General features: G+C 40.1%; 1 protein-coding gene and 1 pseudogene across 3 annotated transcripts in view; one reads left to right on the forward strand and one right to left on the reverse strand.

The window, feature by feature from the left end:
• Faxc (failed axon connections homolog, metaxin like GST domain containing) overlaps positions 1-9,003 on the forward strand; it is a 70,132-nt gene extending 61,129 nt beyond the window's left edge. For all 3 annotated transcript variants that reach the window (XM_021733670.3, XM_005335876.4, XM_078019584.1), the window contains one exon: positions 667-9,003. In XM_021733670.3, coding sequence (XP_021589345.1) covers positions 667-956 — 290 coding nt within the window. In that variant the 3' untranslated portion in view covers positions 957-9,003. The remainder of the gene's footprint in view (positions 1-666) is intronic.
• Positions 9,004-10,381: 1,378 nt separating this feature from the next.
• Positions 10,382-19,869, reverse strand: part of LOC101963174 (mRNA decay activator protein ZFP36 pseudogene) — a 130,538-nt pseudogene continuing 121,050 nt past the window's right edge.

A 19,869-nucleotide genomic window follows, 5' to 3' on the forward strand; every position in this document is an offset into this window, starting at 1 on the left:
GCAATATAAATTAATTTAAATATGGACCAATCAGCACATTAACTATTGGTGTGTAAACAAAACAATAAAATGCTTCCCAAAGAAAAGATGGTAATTTTTCTGCCATTTTGGATGAACAATTCCTCTTCTCTGTACCACAGGACCCAGTCCTTTGCTTCATTTATCCCATTTACTGAGTTTAACTTTTCTTACTCACTTTTCTTATTATGTTCATAAAAATCTAAATATTTTGACAGTATTTCTGTGGAAAAGCTCTGTGAATATCTACCCACCTCGTTCTTCCACACTCCCCAGGAAGCTTGGTGGCTGGATGTCTTCAGATACCATAAATTAGGTGGCTTGTAAGCAACAGAAATGTATTAATTACTCACAGTCCTTGAGGCTGGGAAGTCCAGGGTGATGGCGTGGGCAGGTTGGGTGTCTGGTGAGGACCTGCTTCCTGGATCACCCACAGTGGATACCTTCCCGCTGCGTCCTCACATGGTGGAGGGCTGAGGCAGCTCTCCTGTGCACCTTTTATGAGGCACAAACCAAAGCCAGGGCCAGCACCTGGTGGGGGTTAGGATTTCAGCCTTTGGGTTTGGGGAGGACACAGACATTCCTACAAGTACTGTGAGCTTGATGCCTTTGAGAATAAATAACCCTGTTTTTCCTACCACACTGCAGGGGAGCTGATCAACCTTGCCATGTACTGTGAGAGGATAAGGAGGAAATTCTGGCCCGAGTGGCACCACGATGACGACAACACCATCTATGAGTCGGAGGAGAGCAGCGAAGGCAGCAAAACGCACACTCCCCTGCTGGATTTCAGCTTTTACTCAAGGACAGAGACCTTTGAAGATGAGGGCGCGGAGAACAGTTTCTCCAGAACCCCAGACACGGATTTCACTGGACACTCGCTCTTTGATTCTGACGTGGACATGGACGACTACACAGACCACGAACAGTGCAAGTGACATCCCTGCCAGTGACATCAGGCCTTTGTTGACTCATTTCCTTTGGAGCTGCCACTCCCTGGGGGTCGGTCGATTTCCCAGGTAGAAATCCATCTGAGCTGGGAGAAGACTCTTCGTGCTTGGCTCAGTTTTCACACACTAACTGGACTGTAGCCGCCTTATTTCTTTTTTGTAAAAATGAAACACAGAACCATTCAGATGGCTCCATTGAAAACAAACAGGCGCAAAAAAAAAAAAAAAAAATCAGCATGGTTCCTGAAATCCATTTTTGTTTTCATTAGAAAACTAATATTGCGTGGTAGAGCAGGTGAGTGAGCGGGCCATCAGCTGATAGTGTTTGTACTGATCTTGCAGCTGAGTCTTAGTTGTGAGATGGATTCTTGAACATCCTTCATCCACCAGGGTTTGAAGTAATGGGAGATACCATCAGAAAAAACAAATCGAGGAGATGAATGTTTCTTGGTGGCTGCTTGTACTTCATGTATGTATATTGTATGTTGAGATGTGGGTCAAAATCCACAGATATGCAATGAACACCTACTATGTGCAAAGCACTGTGCTAGGTGCTAATCCATGTAAGTTTTATTCTAAGCTCTGCCAGTGGCTAACTGTGTGATTTTGGGCAAGAACCTTAACTATTGTGTGCCTCATTTCTCCCACCTGTAAAGTGGGGCTGACGATACTCTCCACCTACCTACCTCACAGGGGTGTTGTGGGGATTCATTTGGTAACATTCGTGCAGTGCTTTTAAACTTCTTGGAAGTGGTGTGACATGAACACATCATTTAATTTTTTATTGTGCTTCATATGTGTGAAGATCTGAGGGCCAATAAATTCCATATCCAGAGAGCAACCACCACAGTCACTTATAAAAGCTGAGCAGTTGAAACACAAGCAAAGCCACAGTTAGGACATGGTCATCATTCCTCTTTGTGATCTTTCTTGAGTCAAAATCTTTTATTAAAAGAATGTTGGAAATATTTTTATCAGTTATCATTAGCTACAAATGGTCTTCAGTTCTACTGTGTATTTGCAGAAAAGTGTTATTTTCATTGTCTGAACTCACGCTGGAATGTTCTTTGTTGCCTCCAGAGTGTTAAGTTGCCATGTTGGATTAATTAGAGAGAATAAATTTCAGGAATATGGTGGGTTTAACAGAGGAGAAGGGGAAAGTATTTGATTGACTTTTGTAGGCAGAAGCTTGCCAACTTGTAATGTCCTATGAAAACAAACCTTGCAAAGGTGAAATAGGAAGAGGATCATGTTCCTTGTATCAAAGCACTCTGTGCAGTGATAGATCATATGCAGTTTCATTTGTGCAGCTTTTCTGGTGTTTCCAGCCATTCCCAGTGTAGTAGGGCAATGCTGAGGACAGATCTTAGTGTTTCTTCAGGACTTCCCATCCCTTCACGTCCTCCCTCCCTCTCCACAGAGCACATAAACTGTTGGAGTTACCCATATTTGTGAAGGCTCTCCCTCTGAAGACCTGGTTCTTCTTGACATAGGATTTCAGGGGAAATAGGAGTAAGGGTCCTGTGTGATGGCAGTGGATTTGGGATAGGAGAGTCAGTGTACCTGCAAACAAAGCTACTTTACTTCTAACTGACTGGGGTAGGGAATGCATTTAAAGAGGCACTTCTTAAAAGAAGTTTCTGGAAAATTCATGTAGTTTGCTTGAAAAAGAAACTCTGAGTGAAGATCATATGCAACAATCTTAAAAGACTGCTGTGGATTCACAGAGAGGTAAAGGGGGAGAGATTGTGAGGCTGTTTACCAATTAAGCAACTGCAGGGCATATGTAACTGGGAATAAATGCTGAGATACCCTCATTTAGAAATTCTTATTCCAAAGAAAGTGTAGTTGTGAATATTTTATTAAAACCACTACTCTTGGAAGGTCTGTCTGATGCTTAATGAGAATGTGGTGGAAAAGATATGCATGAATAAGCCTGTTTTAAGTCTCCAGCCCACTTGCCTTCTCTCTCTTCAGCAAGTGTGTTCTAAGGCCAGCTGGTAGCAGCTTTGTGTAACTAGGGAAACTCCTGGCCCAGAAATGTGATTATAATGAGCAAGTGGACTGTAGACCTGTCTCTACAAAGATTGAGTTGCCCTTTCCCCACCCTTAGCTGAAAAGAAAGTTTGAAATTTTGCCTATAATTTATTATTACTGTATAGCACCAGTGTGATGCGTTTTGCTGTAAGGATGATTAAGTATGAGTGTGTAGATTCACATGGCTTTTACTGTGTATTACTTGGAGCAAGTATGTGGAAAGCCAATGTTCAGAGTGAAGTTAGAACTATATTCATTTCATCCAGGTACTTCCCACAAAGGCGTGAATGGACATTGCCACCTGAGGCTCAGGACCTGGTATTCAGCGTTTTGTATGGAACCCTGGAATATACCCCAGTTTTACTTTATGGATTATGGAATCCAAATGACCCAAACAAAAATCACTGTAGTGTGAGAGGGCTTTAATTTTTATGTGCTTTATTCTTGAGCTACCTGGATTTGAAGAGTTCTACAATTTGATGAACAGGTGCTACTTCTAAGAAAAACAACAGCAGCGGCAAGAAATTAAGGAACATTTTGGTCATCTGGCTCACTTATTCAATTTCTGTTTTTTTTTTTTTTTTTTTTTTTGCTGGAAAGTAACTTACGGAAGCATGGTCTTTAATGTTAATAGATGCTTTTGATTGGAAAGAAGACAGAAATCATGGGCCACCTGTTGTTTTTTAACCTTTGTTATAAAAATAGTCTTCCCCTTTATCTACCTCCCATCTCCACTTATCAGGATTAATGAGCAGCAGTTGTATACTTTGCTGTCCATTAGAATAGATACAAGGACAGTATCAATTCATGCAGAGATATACTATATATTGTCAGACTTTAACATTTTGTTGTTATGTAATTGCCAATAATGACATTACTGAGGCCACGGGACTATCAGAAAACTGATTACAGACTTAGAACAATTTGGACTCGAATCACAACTGTAGTCTAATTTTTACACATAACCTACCCCCATATACAGAGGTAATAGTATATGCTTTTGTGAAATGGATAGGATTCAAGGAAAGGAAGTGTTAAGGATTTTAACTTCATGGGTCTTGCCTAGATTTGTTTAGGAGAAAGTGTAGAATCTTAAAAATGCATAGCTGATCCAAGAATTAGCTCTAGAAAGCCCCCTGCAAGAGATCCTCTGAGACTGTTATTGGCTATTGTCACATACACATACATTTGAATGGCAGGATGCAGGACTGGGGTCTTTTGCCTTGTCCTGGAGGATTCTTTTCATTATACCACCTTGGCTTGGTTTCCTTATAAACCCATGTTCCTGAGAAGTGAGTCCATGTTTACAGAACCAGCACAGCCTCAGCCTCTCTCAGAGTGTGCTTAGAATCCTCCTTCCCTCTCATCCCCCACATCTAGTCAGCCTGGTCCAGGACAATTCAACAAGACCTGTCTTTAGTATCTGTGCCTGACACTGCTAGGCTTCATGAATAGTAGCAAGAGGGTTTTCAAATCACCAAGATTCTACTTTCTCTCTTATTTATCTTTTAAATAATATGTGCTCATTTGCTCACTCACATAATTTTTCTAAGCACCCACCTGTGCCCTGGTTCTGGGACGCTCACTGACTATAAAGTGGATAACTGCAGACATAGCCTTCTGATTTCAGGGTGTCCTCTTCTGCTTGGATTTAGATTTCTGTAATTGACTTTTTTTTTTTTTTTTAACACACTTGGCCACTTTCCTGATCCATCCCACCCATTACCACTGGAGTAATCTTTGAAGAAAACTCTCTGGCCCTATGGAATGCTCCCCTTGCCTCAGGATGAGGGTTACTCCATGGGGCCTGGCATCCTCATTTCCTTATTCACTCATATCCCTTGGCTCCTCTGTGTTAGCCCTCCAGCGCAGCAGGTCAACGTGATTGCTGCTGCCTAAACATGCCTCATGTGCTCCTACCTCTGTGCCTCTGCTCATGCCAGTCCCCCTCCTGAAATGCCCTACCCTCTTCTCCACTGGCCCCAGTCATACCCATCTCTTAAGGCCCAGATTCATCAGTTCCGCACGAAGAATTCCCATCTCATTATAATCTCCTCTTCCTCTAAAAACAAAGTGCTTATCATTTCCTTCCCTGAAGGCCATATAGGAAAGGTTGTTCAGAAAGTGGGCTATAAAGTAGTGTTTTCATTTTTGTGTGTGTCAGGGAGTTTCTACTGATAATCTCATGAAAGTCCTAGGCCCTATTCCCCAAAAGTACATATATACAAATACCTAAAATTTTACATAGAAATTCAGGAGATTTAGAGACTTGAAATTGTTCATGAATTCCATAGGGTATTCCTGATGGTTGAAGAGGTCTTCTAGAGTCTGTCAGTGTTACTATAGTTGTTTATTCTTTAACAGATCCTGAGAGGATAAAAATTAACATGAGATATACAAACAAAAGCAATCACTATTATCCATGCTGAGTGTATGTTGAGTGACAGAGAAGGAAGAAAGAAAAGCAGCTTTACATTATCTGAGAAATTATCTTTGTTTTGACAGTGATAGGGTTTGAAAGTGATAGGTTTCTGCTTGTTGTCAGCATTGTTTATCCTTTAACCATCCAAAAAGTTGATTTGTCAAAGTGAGTTCGGGACCAATTGAGTTTCATTTCAGCCCTGAAACCCACCACTTCTGCATGAGTAGACCACTTGGTAAGAGGCTTCATGGGAAAGATTTTTCCCAGGAAGAAGATCTACATAATCACTTTTCCTGTATTCATTCATTTTTGTATGGAACAATTATGGAATGTATTTTCATTCAAAGAACAGAGTCTTTTGTTTTGACTGAGGTTATCCTTTTTTTTTTAACAGAGTGAAATTATTTTCATTTCAATTCTTGATTATGACCCAGGGTCCTTTGTTCTTCTTTATATATTATTGTTTAAGATGAGCAAGTACTGGTGAAAGTATATCCAATGATAAATCTTTCCCAGTCTAAATGCTGAGCTCTGTCATCCCACCTTGAGCAGGTCCAGGGAACAATTGCTTGTGATTGTAAACTGCTGGACACCAGTTTCTCTGGTGCTCTGAATGAAACGTTCACAGTTCAAAAGTATCTCCTTGGTGGGTGCAGAGGGAAGTGCCCCTTGCCTGTAGGATTCTTGCCACTGTTGTAGATAAATGCAAACATCTGTGGGATGTTTGCCTCTTTTGAATTCCTTAGCAGAAACTTTGTTTTTTTAGTCCCTGACTTTCAAGTATATCTTAAAATATTTAAGTTTCCTAAATATTTAAGATAAGATTTGCTAGAAAGAGCAATTTATTGGCCTTGCCCATTGGAAATGGTTATACAGGGTACTGACAAATAGCATGGAGAACTCCGCTGACATGTGACTTCCTTGATCATTCTGGTTCTTGCCAAAGCAGGGAACTTGTCCCCAGATGTTGGCTCTCCAAAACTCATTCTGCTGGCTAGACCATGACAAACTAGGAAGGTTGGTTTTCGTGAGGATTATAGTCTCCAAGTGTCTAATTTGTGGGCAAATAAAGGGAGCCATTAGAATAATAAAACTAACAACTAGTGGAAATCCTGAATCTTTAAAGTGGGAAAACAAGTTACCTCGAGTGAAAGGTTAGTACAGTACCCTGAAGTTTTGTATATAATTAAGTAATTTCAAAAGTGAACTTGGTAGCCATCTTGCATATTTTTAAAGAAAATTCCTTTTGTCTCTCATTACGGCTTTAAATGTTTTGAAACTATCCACTACACATAGAGCAATATGTATATTTATCAAAATCAATTAATTTTGTAGAAAGTAGTGTCACTAAAAGACTAGTTTACCTTCCATCCTTCACCAGCAAGTATTTATTTTTATTTATTTGTTTTTATTCTGTAGCATAATTTTTCATTTATCAATAATATTTAAATAGTTTCTTTAGTAATTTTTCTCAAAAAAAATCCCCCATCACTTAAAAAAAATAAGATTCAGCTTTTGAATTGCTGTGTTAATTAGTGGTGGCTGAACAGAGAGAATAATATAATTTTTCATGGAAGGATTTGAAGAGAGGAATGCTTCAGACATTTACTATCATCTCCCCCTTTCAAACAGCAATCGATGGACTTCCCCCTTTAATAGTTCAGAATTGAAGTGTTCTTTCATATTGCCTTCCACTCCTTTCACCCCCCCTCAGTAAGAGATCACAGTTTATTAACCATGTCTAATGGTTATTTTTTTTAACATTTAACTAATTATATGTGATGTTTTTCTTTTTTACAGCAGTAAGATAAAGACAATGTTCAAATATTGGATGGACCTCTGCTTCAGTAGGGGTGTTTGTGTTACTCCTGTCAAAATGATTTTTACCTCCGGTAATAAGCATCATGGATCGGATCACGCTTGTTATAAGCATATGAATTTTTCCCCCAGTTATCTGCATGATACTGAATGTCTGACAACTAAACACTAATGTGGGTGAGGGTTTCTCCAGGGTGATGTTTGGGAAAGTGAGGCACTGAGTCCTTCTTTTGAGGATATTAAAATTTCACTGAGCAGGAAGAGAGAAGGAAACAGTACCAATTTCCAGAACTTCAAGCAACCAGGTGATATGGTTGCTGTGGAGATGTGTCAGGCACCTGGAAAGTTTTCTAGGTGGTTACATCTTACTAAAAATAAAAAGTACATGTTTACAAATCAAAACCAAATGCAGTCTATGCAGGGAAGGATTGTGTGGATATACAAGTGGCCAGTGTAGGAGACACTGAAGTAACATTTACCTTTATCTTAACTGCGAATCTGTGCCCCTGGATTGCCCCAGGCTAGAGAACTTGGAGGGTAAGTCAGAGGGGCTGGCCCTGATATCTTTCCTTTAATTTTGGAACTTCCTTCTAGTCTCTCAAAAGTGCATTTTATTTTAGAGAAGACTTTAAAAACAAAATGTTTGAAGATGCCCTAAATCATCCCTATTTAGGTTTGGGTCTCCAATCCTTTGTGTTTATTCATCTCATCAGCAAAACTTTCTATGCACGCCCCTCAGAATATTATTTATGGTATACATATATGTATACATTACTGTATATGTATATATTGTTCTAATGATGTATAATGTACATTAAGAATCATAACAGGCATAGAAATTTAAAAAGCTTATTCTCCATCAATCACTAATGTTTCTGAGGAATGGGGCAAGTGATACTTACAAGTAGCACCCAGAAAGGCATAATTGATTAAAGAATGTGTCTGTAACATGTGGCCAAATATATATAAAATAGGCATGGATGCATGATTTTAGGTCAAGGTATTTATTTATTTTTATTTAAAGTTGGCATTTTTTTAAAATTTTAAAGTAGGCATTTGGGGTTAGGGGAAGGGAAGAGTGAATAATTAGATGTCACTTTTATGAAAGCTCTTTTTCATTCTATTTTTGAGACCACTTGATCTAGGATACCTTGAACATTCCTGAAAGATTTTGCAATAAAATACACTGATTTAAGAAAAAGAAGAAAAGAAAGAGGGAGGGACCCAAATAATACAAATGCAAGATGTATTGCCAGATTTCAGCACCAATCAGAAAATACATTTTGATAATACACAGTAATCATCATCTCACTAATCATATGTTTTTCTTCTATTTGTTTATAACATCATGTATCCAAATGTGTGAATATGTACAGATTTATTTTCTCTTATCTGAGATAGCAAGGGCCAATGCTGACATGATTTGAAGCATGTTTCAGCTGCTTGGGGGCTGAGGTTGGACACAGCCTGAGACATTTACCTGCACTTTCTGTTTTGCAAACACAATGAATAGCATCTTGCTGATCAAGGGCCCAATGTGGAGGTGGCATTCCAGTTTTTATTTCTGGACCTATGAGTTACTTTAGCACAGTTATTGTTAGTAGTTTATAAAGCCATATTTAAACTTGTACACTTGATTGTAAGATAGATTTGAATTGTGCACTATGTTGATTACTGTACATAAATGTGGAAATTCTGTATATTTGGTCTTAATGCTGTATGTATTTGATGTGTAAATGATAACTAATGGATATGAAAGAGCTTGCTGTGAATGTCTTCATTCCAATTCACTTCCCTTTTGCAAATTTGAATGTTTAAACTTTATACCCATGGGAAAAATCTGAAATTTTTGCATCTAATATACTGTTAAGTGGTGGTCTCTTAGATGATTAGGAGAATATTTTAGTTGTAAGGCTCTTGTATAATTAGAACAAGGTAATGAATTTTTTAGGCATGTAACTTTCTGATAGAATTTCAAATGAGTGTTTTTTTAATGAAGAAACATGGGTCTCTGGAATATACCATCCTATTCTCTCCTGCTTTGACTTTATGCCTAATGTGTCCCTCAGAGCATTGTGAGGAGTGATAACCCTGGTAGAGGAAGAAGAGAAAAGGCAGTTTTGGAGATACATCTTAAGGCTTTTGCTGCTGCTAGGCCCTATAATAGACCAATTTGCCCTTGTATAAATACTGTCTCAAGGAGTTCCCATAGCTTTTAAATGAAGTAATTATAATTTCCATTTTACAGATGAAGAAAGAGGTTTGGGGAAGTAAATTTGCATAGAGTAACATGGCTAAGATATACACAAAACACATCTTGGGGTCAGAGAGGCACAGAGAGGTTTTGGAAATACAAATCTTATATTTAAGTGTCCCACACATAAATGTTTGGCAAGGAACCTCCATGGATAGCTTGGCAGGTCCGGATCTATAGAGACATAAATGATTTTTGAAGTTGTATCTTAATTTTTTTTCATAGAGATTACTTTTATTTAAACATTTTGAAAAAAAACCCTACAAAATAGACTTTTAAGATGATATATATATATATATTACTTAATGTATTATTATAGCATAGTTACAATAATTATACCAATGTTTCCAATACTACAAAAAAAGGAAAATACAAGGTAAGCAGATGACTCATTATATATAAATAACTATAAAATCTTATTAGAATAAATAAAGTTGTCATAAATAAAGGACCCACTGGCTTGGGAGGAGTGGTTTGGCAATGACTTTGGCTACGTGCTTGTGGAGGGAAATTTGAGCACCAGGATTCTCCCTCTGGGAGGCTCCAATCACCAAATACTGGAACCTCAGGTCTAGGAAAAAAATGGGAACAGACCATAGGAGCCTACTGTTCACAGCACAAATGGTTCCAAGAGAGAGTTGGACAAGGGAGAGGACTCACTGGTTCCCTCAAATATGCTACATGTTTTTAAGAACACCAGAAAACACTGTCCCCAACACCATGAACACTTGAGTTTGCACACTGGGGACCTGCCCAGGGTGGCAGAGAGGAGTGGGTTAGTGCATTATGAAATGAGGAGGGAGGGCTACCTGATTAAATTAGGAATCCCCCAAGTTCCCACAGCACATCAGGTCCAGCTGATGTGTACTAGGCAGGCATTTGTCACTCAGAAACAGAGATACAATTGAAGATAGGCGTTGTCCTGGGGCTGCAGGTGACTGAGGTGGCTCAAAAACCTCAGCTTCAAAGACAGGTGAGTCAGATCCCCCCAGGCTTCCGCTGCTGTCAGCATATTCATCAGAGTCGGATCCCAGAGAGTGTGCAGAAGGGCTCGGAGCCAGGCCACCCAAGGGCCCCCAGATGCTGCCAAGAGTGGCCCTTTGGCAAGAGGAGCAACAGGCTGGAGTGGGGGTCCCTTTGAGCCACAGGGATCCCAGGGTAGGCAGAGAAGGCAGAAGGTGAAAGGGGAAGGTCCCCAGGTGGTGATGGGGAGCTGGAGGGCAAGAAAGAACATGAGGACTGGGAAGGGCCTGCCAGGTGGTGGAGAGGTTCGGAGACCAGAGAAGCTGATGCTCTGGAGCAGCACACGGGGGTGACCAAGGGCTGCCAGGTCCTGGTTAGGGTTGTGAATGAAGTGGCACTGTGAGCTGTAGGGACAGCAGCCCTGAAGGTAGAATTTGTGGCAGATTCCGTCTTGTGCTTGGGTGGCGATTGGCCTGGCACAGTTCACCCAGGCCATGGTCAAATTGGCACTTAGCTCCTTAGCGGCAGTGCCTGCTCACTGAGAAGGTCTGACACAGCTCAGTTTTGATCGGGAGGAGGTGGTAGGGGTGGCAGTAGGTGAAGTGGATGAGGGCGATTGCTCAGGGACCCGGGTGGGGAACAAGGGGTTGTTAAGAACACCAGAAAACACTAGTTTTCTGGTGTTCTTAAAACTATTGGGTGGGGGAATCCAGCCACAGCAGTGGCCCTCCGCAGGCTGGTAGAGCAGCCAGGCAGGCAGGAGGTGACACCAGATGGGCTGCAGTCAGATGAGTTCAGGCTCCAGAGTCCAGAGGACTCATTCTCTTCATGGTCGTATGCTCAGCGATAGATGGCAGTGGAGTGCTGAAGTCAGGCTCTGCATCTTAAAATTTGATCAACTAATATTATAATATTAACTTCTTAGCATTTAGAGCAAATTACAATCAGATAACGTCCAAAATTCCTCCCCCACTCCAGTTATAAGAATACCTATTAAGTAGAAAATGAGAGAAACTCCTAACCCCACATTCCAGAGGTGATATGGTTTTTATCCTTGTAGACCTCTTATCTCTCTTGACCTAGAAATCCTAGCCATTCAGCTCTGTTTAGTAATGTGGGCCCTAATCAGAAATGGTTTGAGACAAATACACACCTACTTCAACTTTAGTTGGCTCCAGTTTCTCCTCGAATTTGCTTGGGGGTCCTGGTCTTAGGGAGGAGCCCGCTCTCCTGGCCTTTAGAAGTCACTGGAGGGAAGGGGTGGTTGCCTTTGCTCAGGGCTGTGCTCTTAGAAGTGTCAGGAGGAAAGCTTTGCTGCTGTTTGTATTGAATCTCTTGAATTTATTTTTGTCCATCTTTTCTCTATTAGGAGAGGCAGAAGAGCTAGTCTTCCTTCCCTCTCAGGAGCTGCCCATTTTGTTTGTAGATGATGCCACTGTCGGCCCACATTAAACACTTCCCAGCTGGGCTGTTGCTTTTAGCAACAGATTTTTCTTTTAAAAACTGCCAAGGTGAAAGCCGCTTATCCCTTGGATGAAAGGGGACTTTGGAAAACAAAGAGGAAAGAGAAGCAGCTTTTTTTCCCCTCACTTCCCTGCTCTGTGTGCCTAAAAGGTACCTCTTCTATTTTGGTGTCAGTGTGCTTATTATGAAGGTGTAGGGGAGTTGTCCCCAGTGGAGGGACTGTTAGGATGGGAGTGAGTGACCAGGGGAAACTCATGCTCAGCAATGTATCCTGCTTAATCCTGGTTCAAACAGACATCGAAGGCAGCCTCAAAAAAGGGGAGGAGAGTCAGAAGAGGACAGCGTGTGGAGCAAGCAGTCCCAGGCCCTTCTCGACCCTGCCTCTTGGTGTGGTTTTATTGCATGGGAGCCCTGTGACTTCCTTTTCTGTCCTTGCAGGCTGCCCTCCAATTTTAGTTGTTGCATTCACAGGAAGAAAGGAGAAATTCTAGTCCAGCAATGTCGGCGAGTCCAGATTGGCTGGTGGCACAAGCATGGGTAGGGGGTAAGTGGAGAGGAAGGACTCGGAGACCAGACTGTTTGGAAGCCATCCTAGTGAATGTGAGGAGGTTTTTTGAGCAGGGGACTAAAAGATGAAAGAGTATTGTATGAAAATAAGATTTATCCAGGGAAGGCTCTGATGCAGCCTAGTCAGAGAAGAGGCTGTAGCAAAGCAACTGGATTGGATTTCAGTGACTCTGAGTGAGGCCAGAGACATGAAATAGTGTAGGGTGGGGAGAATGGGAGGAGGAGAGAACAGCCACTGTGCACAGGGAAATACTGGGACTCCTTGGATGTGCTAGGAGGGAGATGATGCTGGTGATGCTGCTGCCCACTGATGCTGCTGTGGGTTATGGGACTGTGGAAAAGGGGGAATGGGCTTGGGGGGAAAGAGGGATTTGGTTTTAGGCACACTGAATTTGAGGATTCAGTAGGAGATGTAGGACTGGAATTTATGATGGGGATAAAAGCAAAACCACAGCTCTGAAAGGAGAGTTGAAGCAAATGGGATGGAAAGAGAATAACAATTATTAGCAACTTGCATTTGCATAATGTTGAAATGTCTTTTAAGATAATGTCAGAGTTACTCCTGAGACATGTCGCTGGTACCCTCGTATATAAAATGAGAGTGTTGCAGGTTGATCTTTGATATCTTCAAGCTCAAACTTTCTTCCATCCTTCCCTGAAGTCGAATATTGCTGCTCTGGATTCGGATTTCAATTCCTGCTTTGACATTTCTTGCAGCACTAGAAAGAGTTTATTGGCCAAAATCAAGAAATTATAGCTATCATTTACATATTTCTTACTATGTACCAATCACAGTGTTCTTGGCAACTTGCATATATTAACTTGCTCAATTCTCACAACAACCCTGTGAGACAGACACTACCATTGTAATCCCACTACTATTATTGTCACTGTGGGTATTCATTTCTTTGACAGTGAATTATTGATGGTTAGTGATGGCTAATTTTGTGTTGATTAGACCATGAATAGACCATGGTGTGCCTATATTAAACATTGTTCTTGAGTATGGCTGTGAGGCTGTTTCTGAGAAAGATTAGCACTACAGGAACTGGTGTATTGTAGAAGGAGTTCGAACTGGTCCAAGGCCTTTGAAGAACAATTCAGCAATATCTAGGTAAGCTGAAGACATGCACACCCAACACTATTCCTAGATATGTAGCCTAAAGTAGATTGTGGTTGGAAATCATCCAATCCATAAGCATCTGAATAGGACAAAAGGTAGAGGAAGGAGGAATCTCCCCACTTTCTTTCTCCTGCCTTATTACTTGAACTGGGACATTTAATATTATCTTCTGCTGCCTTCAGACTGAATTCATGTATCAGCTCCCCTGGTTCTCAAGCTTCTTTCTGGACTCAGACTGAATTCCACCACTGGCCCTCTTGGGTCTCCAGCTTTAATTTCTTTTGGTCAAGTTTCTCTGAAAAGCACTGGTGTATATAAAGATAAATCAAATATGAGGTAAGACATGAACAAAAAATTTAGATTAAATATTGTATGGTTTGGATATGAAGTGTCCCCTGAAAGCTCCTATATTAATGCAGGAATGTTCAGAGGTAATATGATTAGATTATGAGAGCTGAAACCTAATCAGTGGATTGATCCATTTGATGGTTTACTAATTTGAATGGACTAAGTGGGTGGTAACTATAAGCAGGTGGATGACCCACTGGAAGTGGGTCACCATGGATATGCCTTGATTATTATTTATTTTGTTCCTGGCTCCTCACTTCCTCTCTCTGTTTCCTGGCTGTCCTGAATTGAGCAGCTTTTCTCTACCATGATTTTCTTTCATGATGTTTTGCCTTATCTTGGGCCTAGAGTAATGGAGTTAGCTGACTATGGACTGATACGTCTGAAACTGTGAGCCCCAAAGGAACGTCTCCTCATCTAAGTTGTTCTTGTCAGATGTTTTGGTCACAGCAGAAAAAGTACTTGTTGATAATAAGATTTGGAGTAGACAAAGGGGAATGAAGGAAAGGGAGGGGGGATGGGGAAAGAAAAGAGTGGAATGAATCTGACATTAATTTCTTATGTACATATATGAATATATATCTCACTATCGTGTACATCCATAAGAAATTAATAAAAATATAGGTAAATGGCAGAAAGATCAATAGAGGGAAGGGAGAAGAGAGTAGGAGAAGGGAAAGGGAAGGAGAGTTAATGAGGACTGACTTAGAACAAGATATATTTCATGCTTTTATATTTATGTCAAAATGGATTCTACTGTCATGTATAAGTAAAAAGAACCAATTAAAAAAAGAATCTCCACTTAATGGAAACAAAACAAAACAAAACAAAACAAAAATGCTTTGGACACCATAGTGGATACAGTCTTTCCATCCTGGAAATAGAGAGGGCTCTTGGCAGTGTCCTTTTAGGCTCTGTGCTCCTCTGCCTTGCTCTCCTACCCATATAATACTGCAAATTAACTTGTTTTTCCAAATCATAGCACCTCAGATCTGCCTTATCTCTAGCATTGAAAAAAGAAAACATGTCTTTCTTTGATTAAAAATATTTTCAGAAGACAGAATGGCTAAGAAATGGTGGTCCACACACCACATGATCTGAATTCTAATGAGTAAGTGTAAGGTCCTGCTACAGTTTCATCATACTGAGACAGCTCACACTGTCAAGAACTTTCTCTTCACCAGCAGCATCTTAGATAAGTAGTATTAGCACTGAAGAGCTGAAGGAAGCAACAAGGTGTCTTTAAAGTGTCAGAGTGGGCATGGGAGCCATCTGAGGTAAAGAAGGACCTTGTTTTGCTGCTTGAGGGCAGGAAGTATGGGTTGGTTGTGTGTATGTACCTTATGTCTTAGCATCAGCTGAGGGATTCCCTCTTAAAAGCAACGTTCCCATTCACTGCAGCAGCTTTCCCCTGTGAGTGGAGTCCTGGAAAACTGCATAGACAGATCCCCAGGGATGAAACACTGTGGGAGCTCCACGCCCGGACTTTTGTGGTTCTGTCCTGATTAAATGTTTGCTTTATTTTCTGTTATTGAGGATAGGTATTATTCTCCAGGCAGGAGTTCCTCACTGGCTATAGGATATCTGACTTCTGGTGTTGGATAATTTTCAAGATTTAAAGACTGCAGCAGCTGGAGGTCCAAAGAGGACTGTGCAATCCACTTCTCCCCACAGCACGATACATGTGGTAAACGCTCAATAAAGGTTTGTTATAGGAATGGATAGATTCTCAGGTTAAAGACAAATCAAATTGCAAAGAAATATCCAAAGTTTAAAGTTTGATACAACACACTGTGCAAAGGCAGCTAGTAAATTACTCAAAACAAACTACAGGTGCCTGAAATATGGGTAATAATTTCTGTAGGCTCAAGTGGTTTATGCAGTCCTCAGCATCCCTTGATGGAATTATAGCTTCATAATTCAAATAGCTCCTGTTTTTTTGGCACACATATACATGGTTCTGAATTCCAAATTTTGACCATGGTTGGCACCATGTTTTTCTTCAACCTGTACCCTTACGTTACCCAATACATTCTTTTGTTGGCAGGTTTGGTGTTAGGTGTCTTCACCTCTGATTACCAAAACACAGCACAATCAACTATTTCTTTGTGTTGGATGGAAATAATGAGACTATATACATTAAGCTGTTTATGGATTTCTTTTGAAATCTTTGGAAGTTTATTCCTTTTAGGTATCAGTTTTTGTAACCTATAGGATGTGGAGTAAATTAGTGATGGATTCTTTCCTTAATTAGTAGCACTAAAAAACTTAGACTGATCTCTGCATACAAAGATGGAGGGTAAAATTCCTGGTTAATAGTAGATAACTCACTTTCTTTTACTTTTTCTTTTGCCTTCTATGACTTTTTCCTGATATTAGAAATTTGAATTAATAGGGATACATTATTGTTTTTAGTTTTCTCCCTATGCTGTCTTATATATGTAATTAGTAGCATGAAAGCAGACAAATGAAGTACAATTATAAAGTAGATCTATGGGGGCTGTTTTCCCCTCTGATGATAGATAACATTTCAGGGAAGCTTACTCTTAGAAAATGAAAGGCTGGAGGGATCTCTTTTAGTTCCTTTAAATGTTGTGGTTCCACTATTATACTATTATAGTCAAGTGTAGTCATCAAAACTCTGAATTGCATTCGTATTGAACCTGGTTCCTGCTTTGCTTGTATCTCCATCAGAAGAAGAGAATGGTACTTTTCTTTCTTCTATCAAATACCTCCTACCCCTATTGCACATAATTAATATGTATTAATTAACCAGTGCTTTTGACACTTCTAGAGTTGGAAGAGGAAGGAAGAGGAACTTGAATGGCATGTCTAAATTACCTATCACCAAAATGACTATAGATACTTACAGGTGACACTCTTGTGGGTGCTTTAATGAGCCTTTGGGAGTCTCCCTAGTACTAGAGATTTGTCACCCAGTAGTGCTTGTAAAGCATACAAATGCATCTCCTCTAGCTGATCTTTTATGACTCTACCACTCTTCCAAAGTTCTCTCTTTGGAAAATTCTCTTTAAGATAGTGCCATTATCTCTGTCTCTCTTTATGTTAAAAGATAAGCTTAGCCAAAATTTTGAGTGCTTCATTAAGCCTCACTCACTAAATTTGAGATGATTGGAACCCCCTGATCCTACCCCAGCCCTCACCCACCTCTGCTAGACCTGCTTAGGTGATCCATGCTCTCTCCAGGGAGACTGGGATTCATTGGTGTCTTATTGACTTAGGGCCTTAGTTGAAGGTGAGGTCACAGACCCAATTTTACATCCTATAAAATGTAGCATGTACCTGTGAAAGAAAGCCAAATAATTTTCTAAGTGGACTAATGGTTGTAAGATCACTGATTGTCTCACTTAAACTGGAGGTCTCTGGTATCTTTTTTTCAGGCTCCATGTGAGAGGAACTAAGGGCTCTGCTCCAATCAGCTCCATCTTATCTCTTCCTTCTCACAGGCTCCTGTTTCTTCCTTTATCATTGAAAAATAAGATAATGAAAATTAGTCTACTAACTGGTTAATGTGGCCATGCAATTTGTCTCAGAAGTGAGATTCTGAGGTATCCTGAAGATATTTCTTTAACATGTAGAGATATTTCCAAATGTTCTTTTCTTTTAATAACCTGCAATGAAACTAACATCCACATATAAAAATCACAATCAATCATATAGTCAACCAATCAATAGATATTTATTGCTCATCTCATGTTATATTTTTATTTGTTTTTGTTTTGTTGTGATACTGAGAATTGAACCCAAGGGTGCTTTCCCATTGAGTTACAGTTTTAACCTTAGAAACTTTAAAATTTTTTTTTATTATTATTATTTTTTATTTTGAGACAGGAGCTCACTAAGTTGCCAATGCTGACCTTGCCCTTGTGATCCTCTAGCCTCAGGCTTGCAACTCACTGGAATTACAGTCATTTGCCACTGTGTCTGGCTTTGTGTTCTATTCTGTGTTAGTGATTTGAAGGAACTAAATAAGATCATTTTCTCTTTGTCTGCTTTTGATAGTGCTGGAGACTAAGCTTAGGGTCTTGCATATGCTAGGCAAGTGCTCTACCACTGAGCCATATCCCCAGCTCCCTAAGATCATTTTTTAAAATATGGGAATATAAAAATATGTATATGTGAAAAGATATCTGGCAAATGGACAAGAAGACTGCCAAGAAGCCTAGCTTAGAAATTGACTAGTAGAGTCATGGAAGTACCTTATGACTAGCTTATACTACTCCTTGATATTTATCCTAAAGAATTAAAGTCAGGGGCTGAGGCTGTGGCTCAGTGGTAGAGCGCTTGCTTGGCATGTGTGAGGCACTGGGTTTGATTCACAGCACCACACATAAGTAAATGAATAAAACAAAGGTCTATACATCTAAAAATATTTTTTTTAAAAAGAATTAAAGTCAGCATACCATAGCAATCCATGCACCCCCATATTTATAATAGCACAATTCACAATAGCCAAACTATGGAACTAGCTTAGTTATCCATCAACAGATAAATGGATAAAGAAAATGTGGTACATATACATAATGAAGTTTTATTCAACTATAAAGAAAAATGAAATTATGTCACTTGTAGGAAAATGGATGAAACTTGGACAATATGTTAAGTGAAATAAGCCAGACCCAGAAGGTCAAGTGTAGTATTTTTTCTTCTCGTATATGGAAGCTAGAGAGAAATAAGGAAAAGAAAGGTAGGGGTGATTGCATGAAAAGGAAAGGGAGATTAGTAGAAAAGGATGGGGACCAGAGGGTGGAGGGAAGGGGGTGGAGTACTGGGGCTCAATATTGGCCAAATTATATTGCTTTATTGTTTACATGTATTAATGTGTAACAAGAAACCCCACCATTATGTGTAACTATAATGCACCAATGGAAAAAAAAAGTGGAGGAAAAAAAAGAAATTTACTAGGAGGAGCTCCTTAGCATTAGGGAAAGTAAGTGGAATTTCTTGGGAAGATTTGTTATTAAAAATTTCACATGTAAAGACAAAATTGATGGGTAAATTCTTCATAGAGGTTATTCCCAAATTATGACTCACAGAAGTTAAACAATTTTTGTTTTAATGAAGCCTGTATATGAGATTATGGTTAACCCAAAACTTAGTAGAAATTTATGCTTTTAGAATCTGAGTGTTGGCTTGGATTGTAGCTCAGTGGTAGAGTACTTGCCTAGCATGTGTGAGGCATTGGGTTTGATTCTCAGCACCACATATAAATAAATAAATAAAGAACAAGAGCAAGTCATGGCAGCTGCAGTAAAACAGGCTTTAGATGCCAGGCCAAGAACATGCTACAATTGTGAACAAACAGGACATTTTCAAAGGAATTGCCCCATAGGAGGAGGGTTTAACAAAACTAGGTATCAAAGGAGTAGAATACCGGGTGTTTGCCCACGATGCCGTAGAGGGAGACATTGGGCTAATGAATGCCATTCTCAAACCACCATAGAGGGTACTTCATTATCAAAAAACGAATAAGGACCAGGTGTTTATCCACGATATCGTGGAGAAAGGCATCAGGCTCCATTGCCAAAAAATGGACAGGGGGGCCCAATGCTCTGGGGCCCAAAACCACAAATATACAGAGCACTGGAGGAACCTAGCAACCCCATCAGGGTAGTGCCCAGGACACATTGTCCATCAGATCCCTCATCAGACAAACCAGAGGGAGTGCAGGGTTAGACATCTGCGCCTCCGCCAGATCAGTATTAACTCCAGAGATGGGAGTTCAAATCATTCCCACAGGGGTAAAAGGACCTCTTCCCAAAGGAACAGTAGGCTTATTATTGGGACGCAGCTCTTCTACTCTAAAAGGACTTATGATAAGTCCTGGGGTAATTGATCCCGATTATGAAGGTGAAATAAAAATTATAGCCGGTTCTCCAAAGGG

This window comes from Ictidomys tridecemlineatus, chromosome 8 (genome assembly GCF_052094955.1).
Source record: "Ictidomys tridecemlineatus isolate mIctTri1 chromosome 8, mIctTri1.hap1, whole genome shotgun sequence".
Taxonomy (NCBI): Eukaryota; Metazoa; Chordata; class Mammalia; order Rodentia; family Sciuridae; genus Ictidomys; species Ictidomys tridecemlineatus.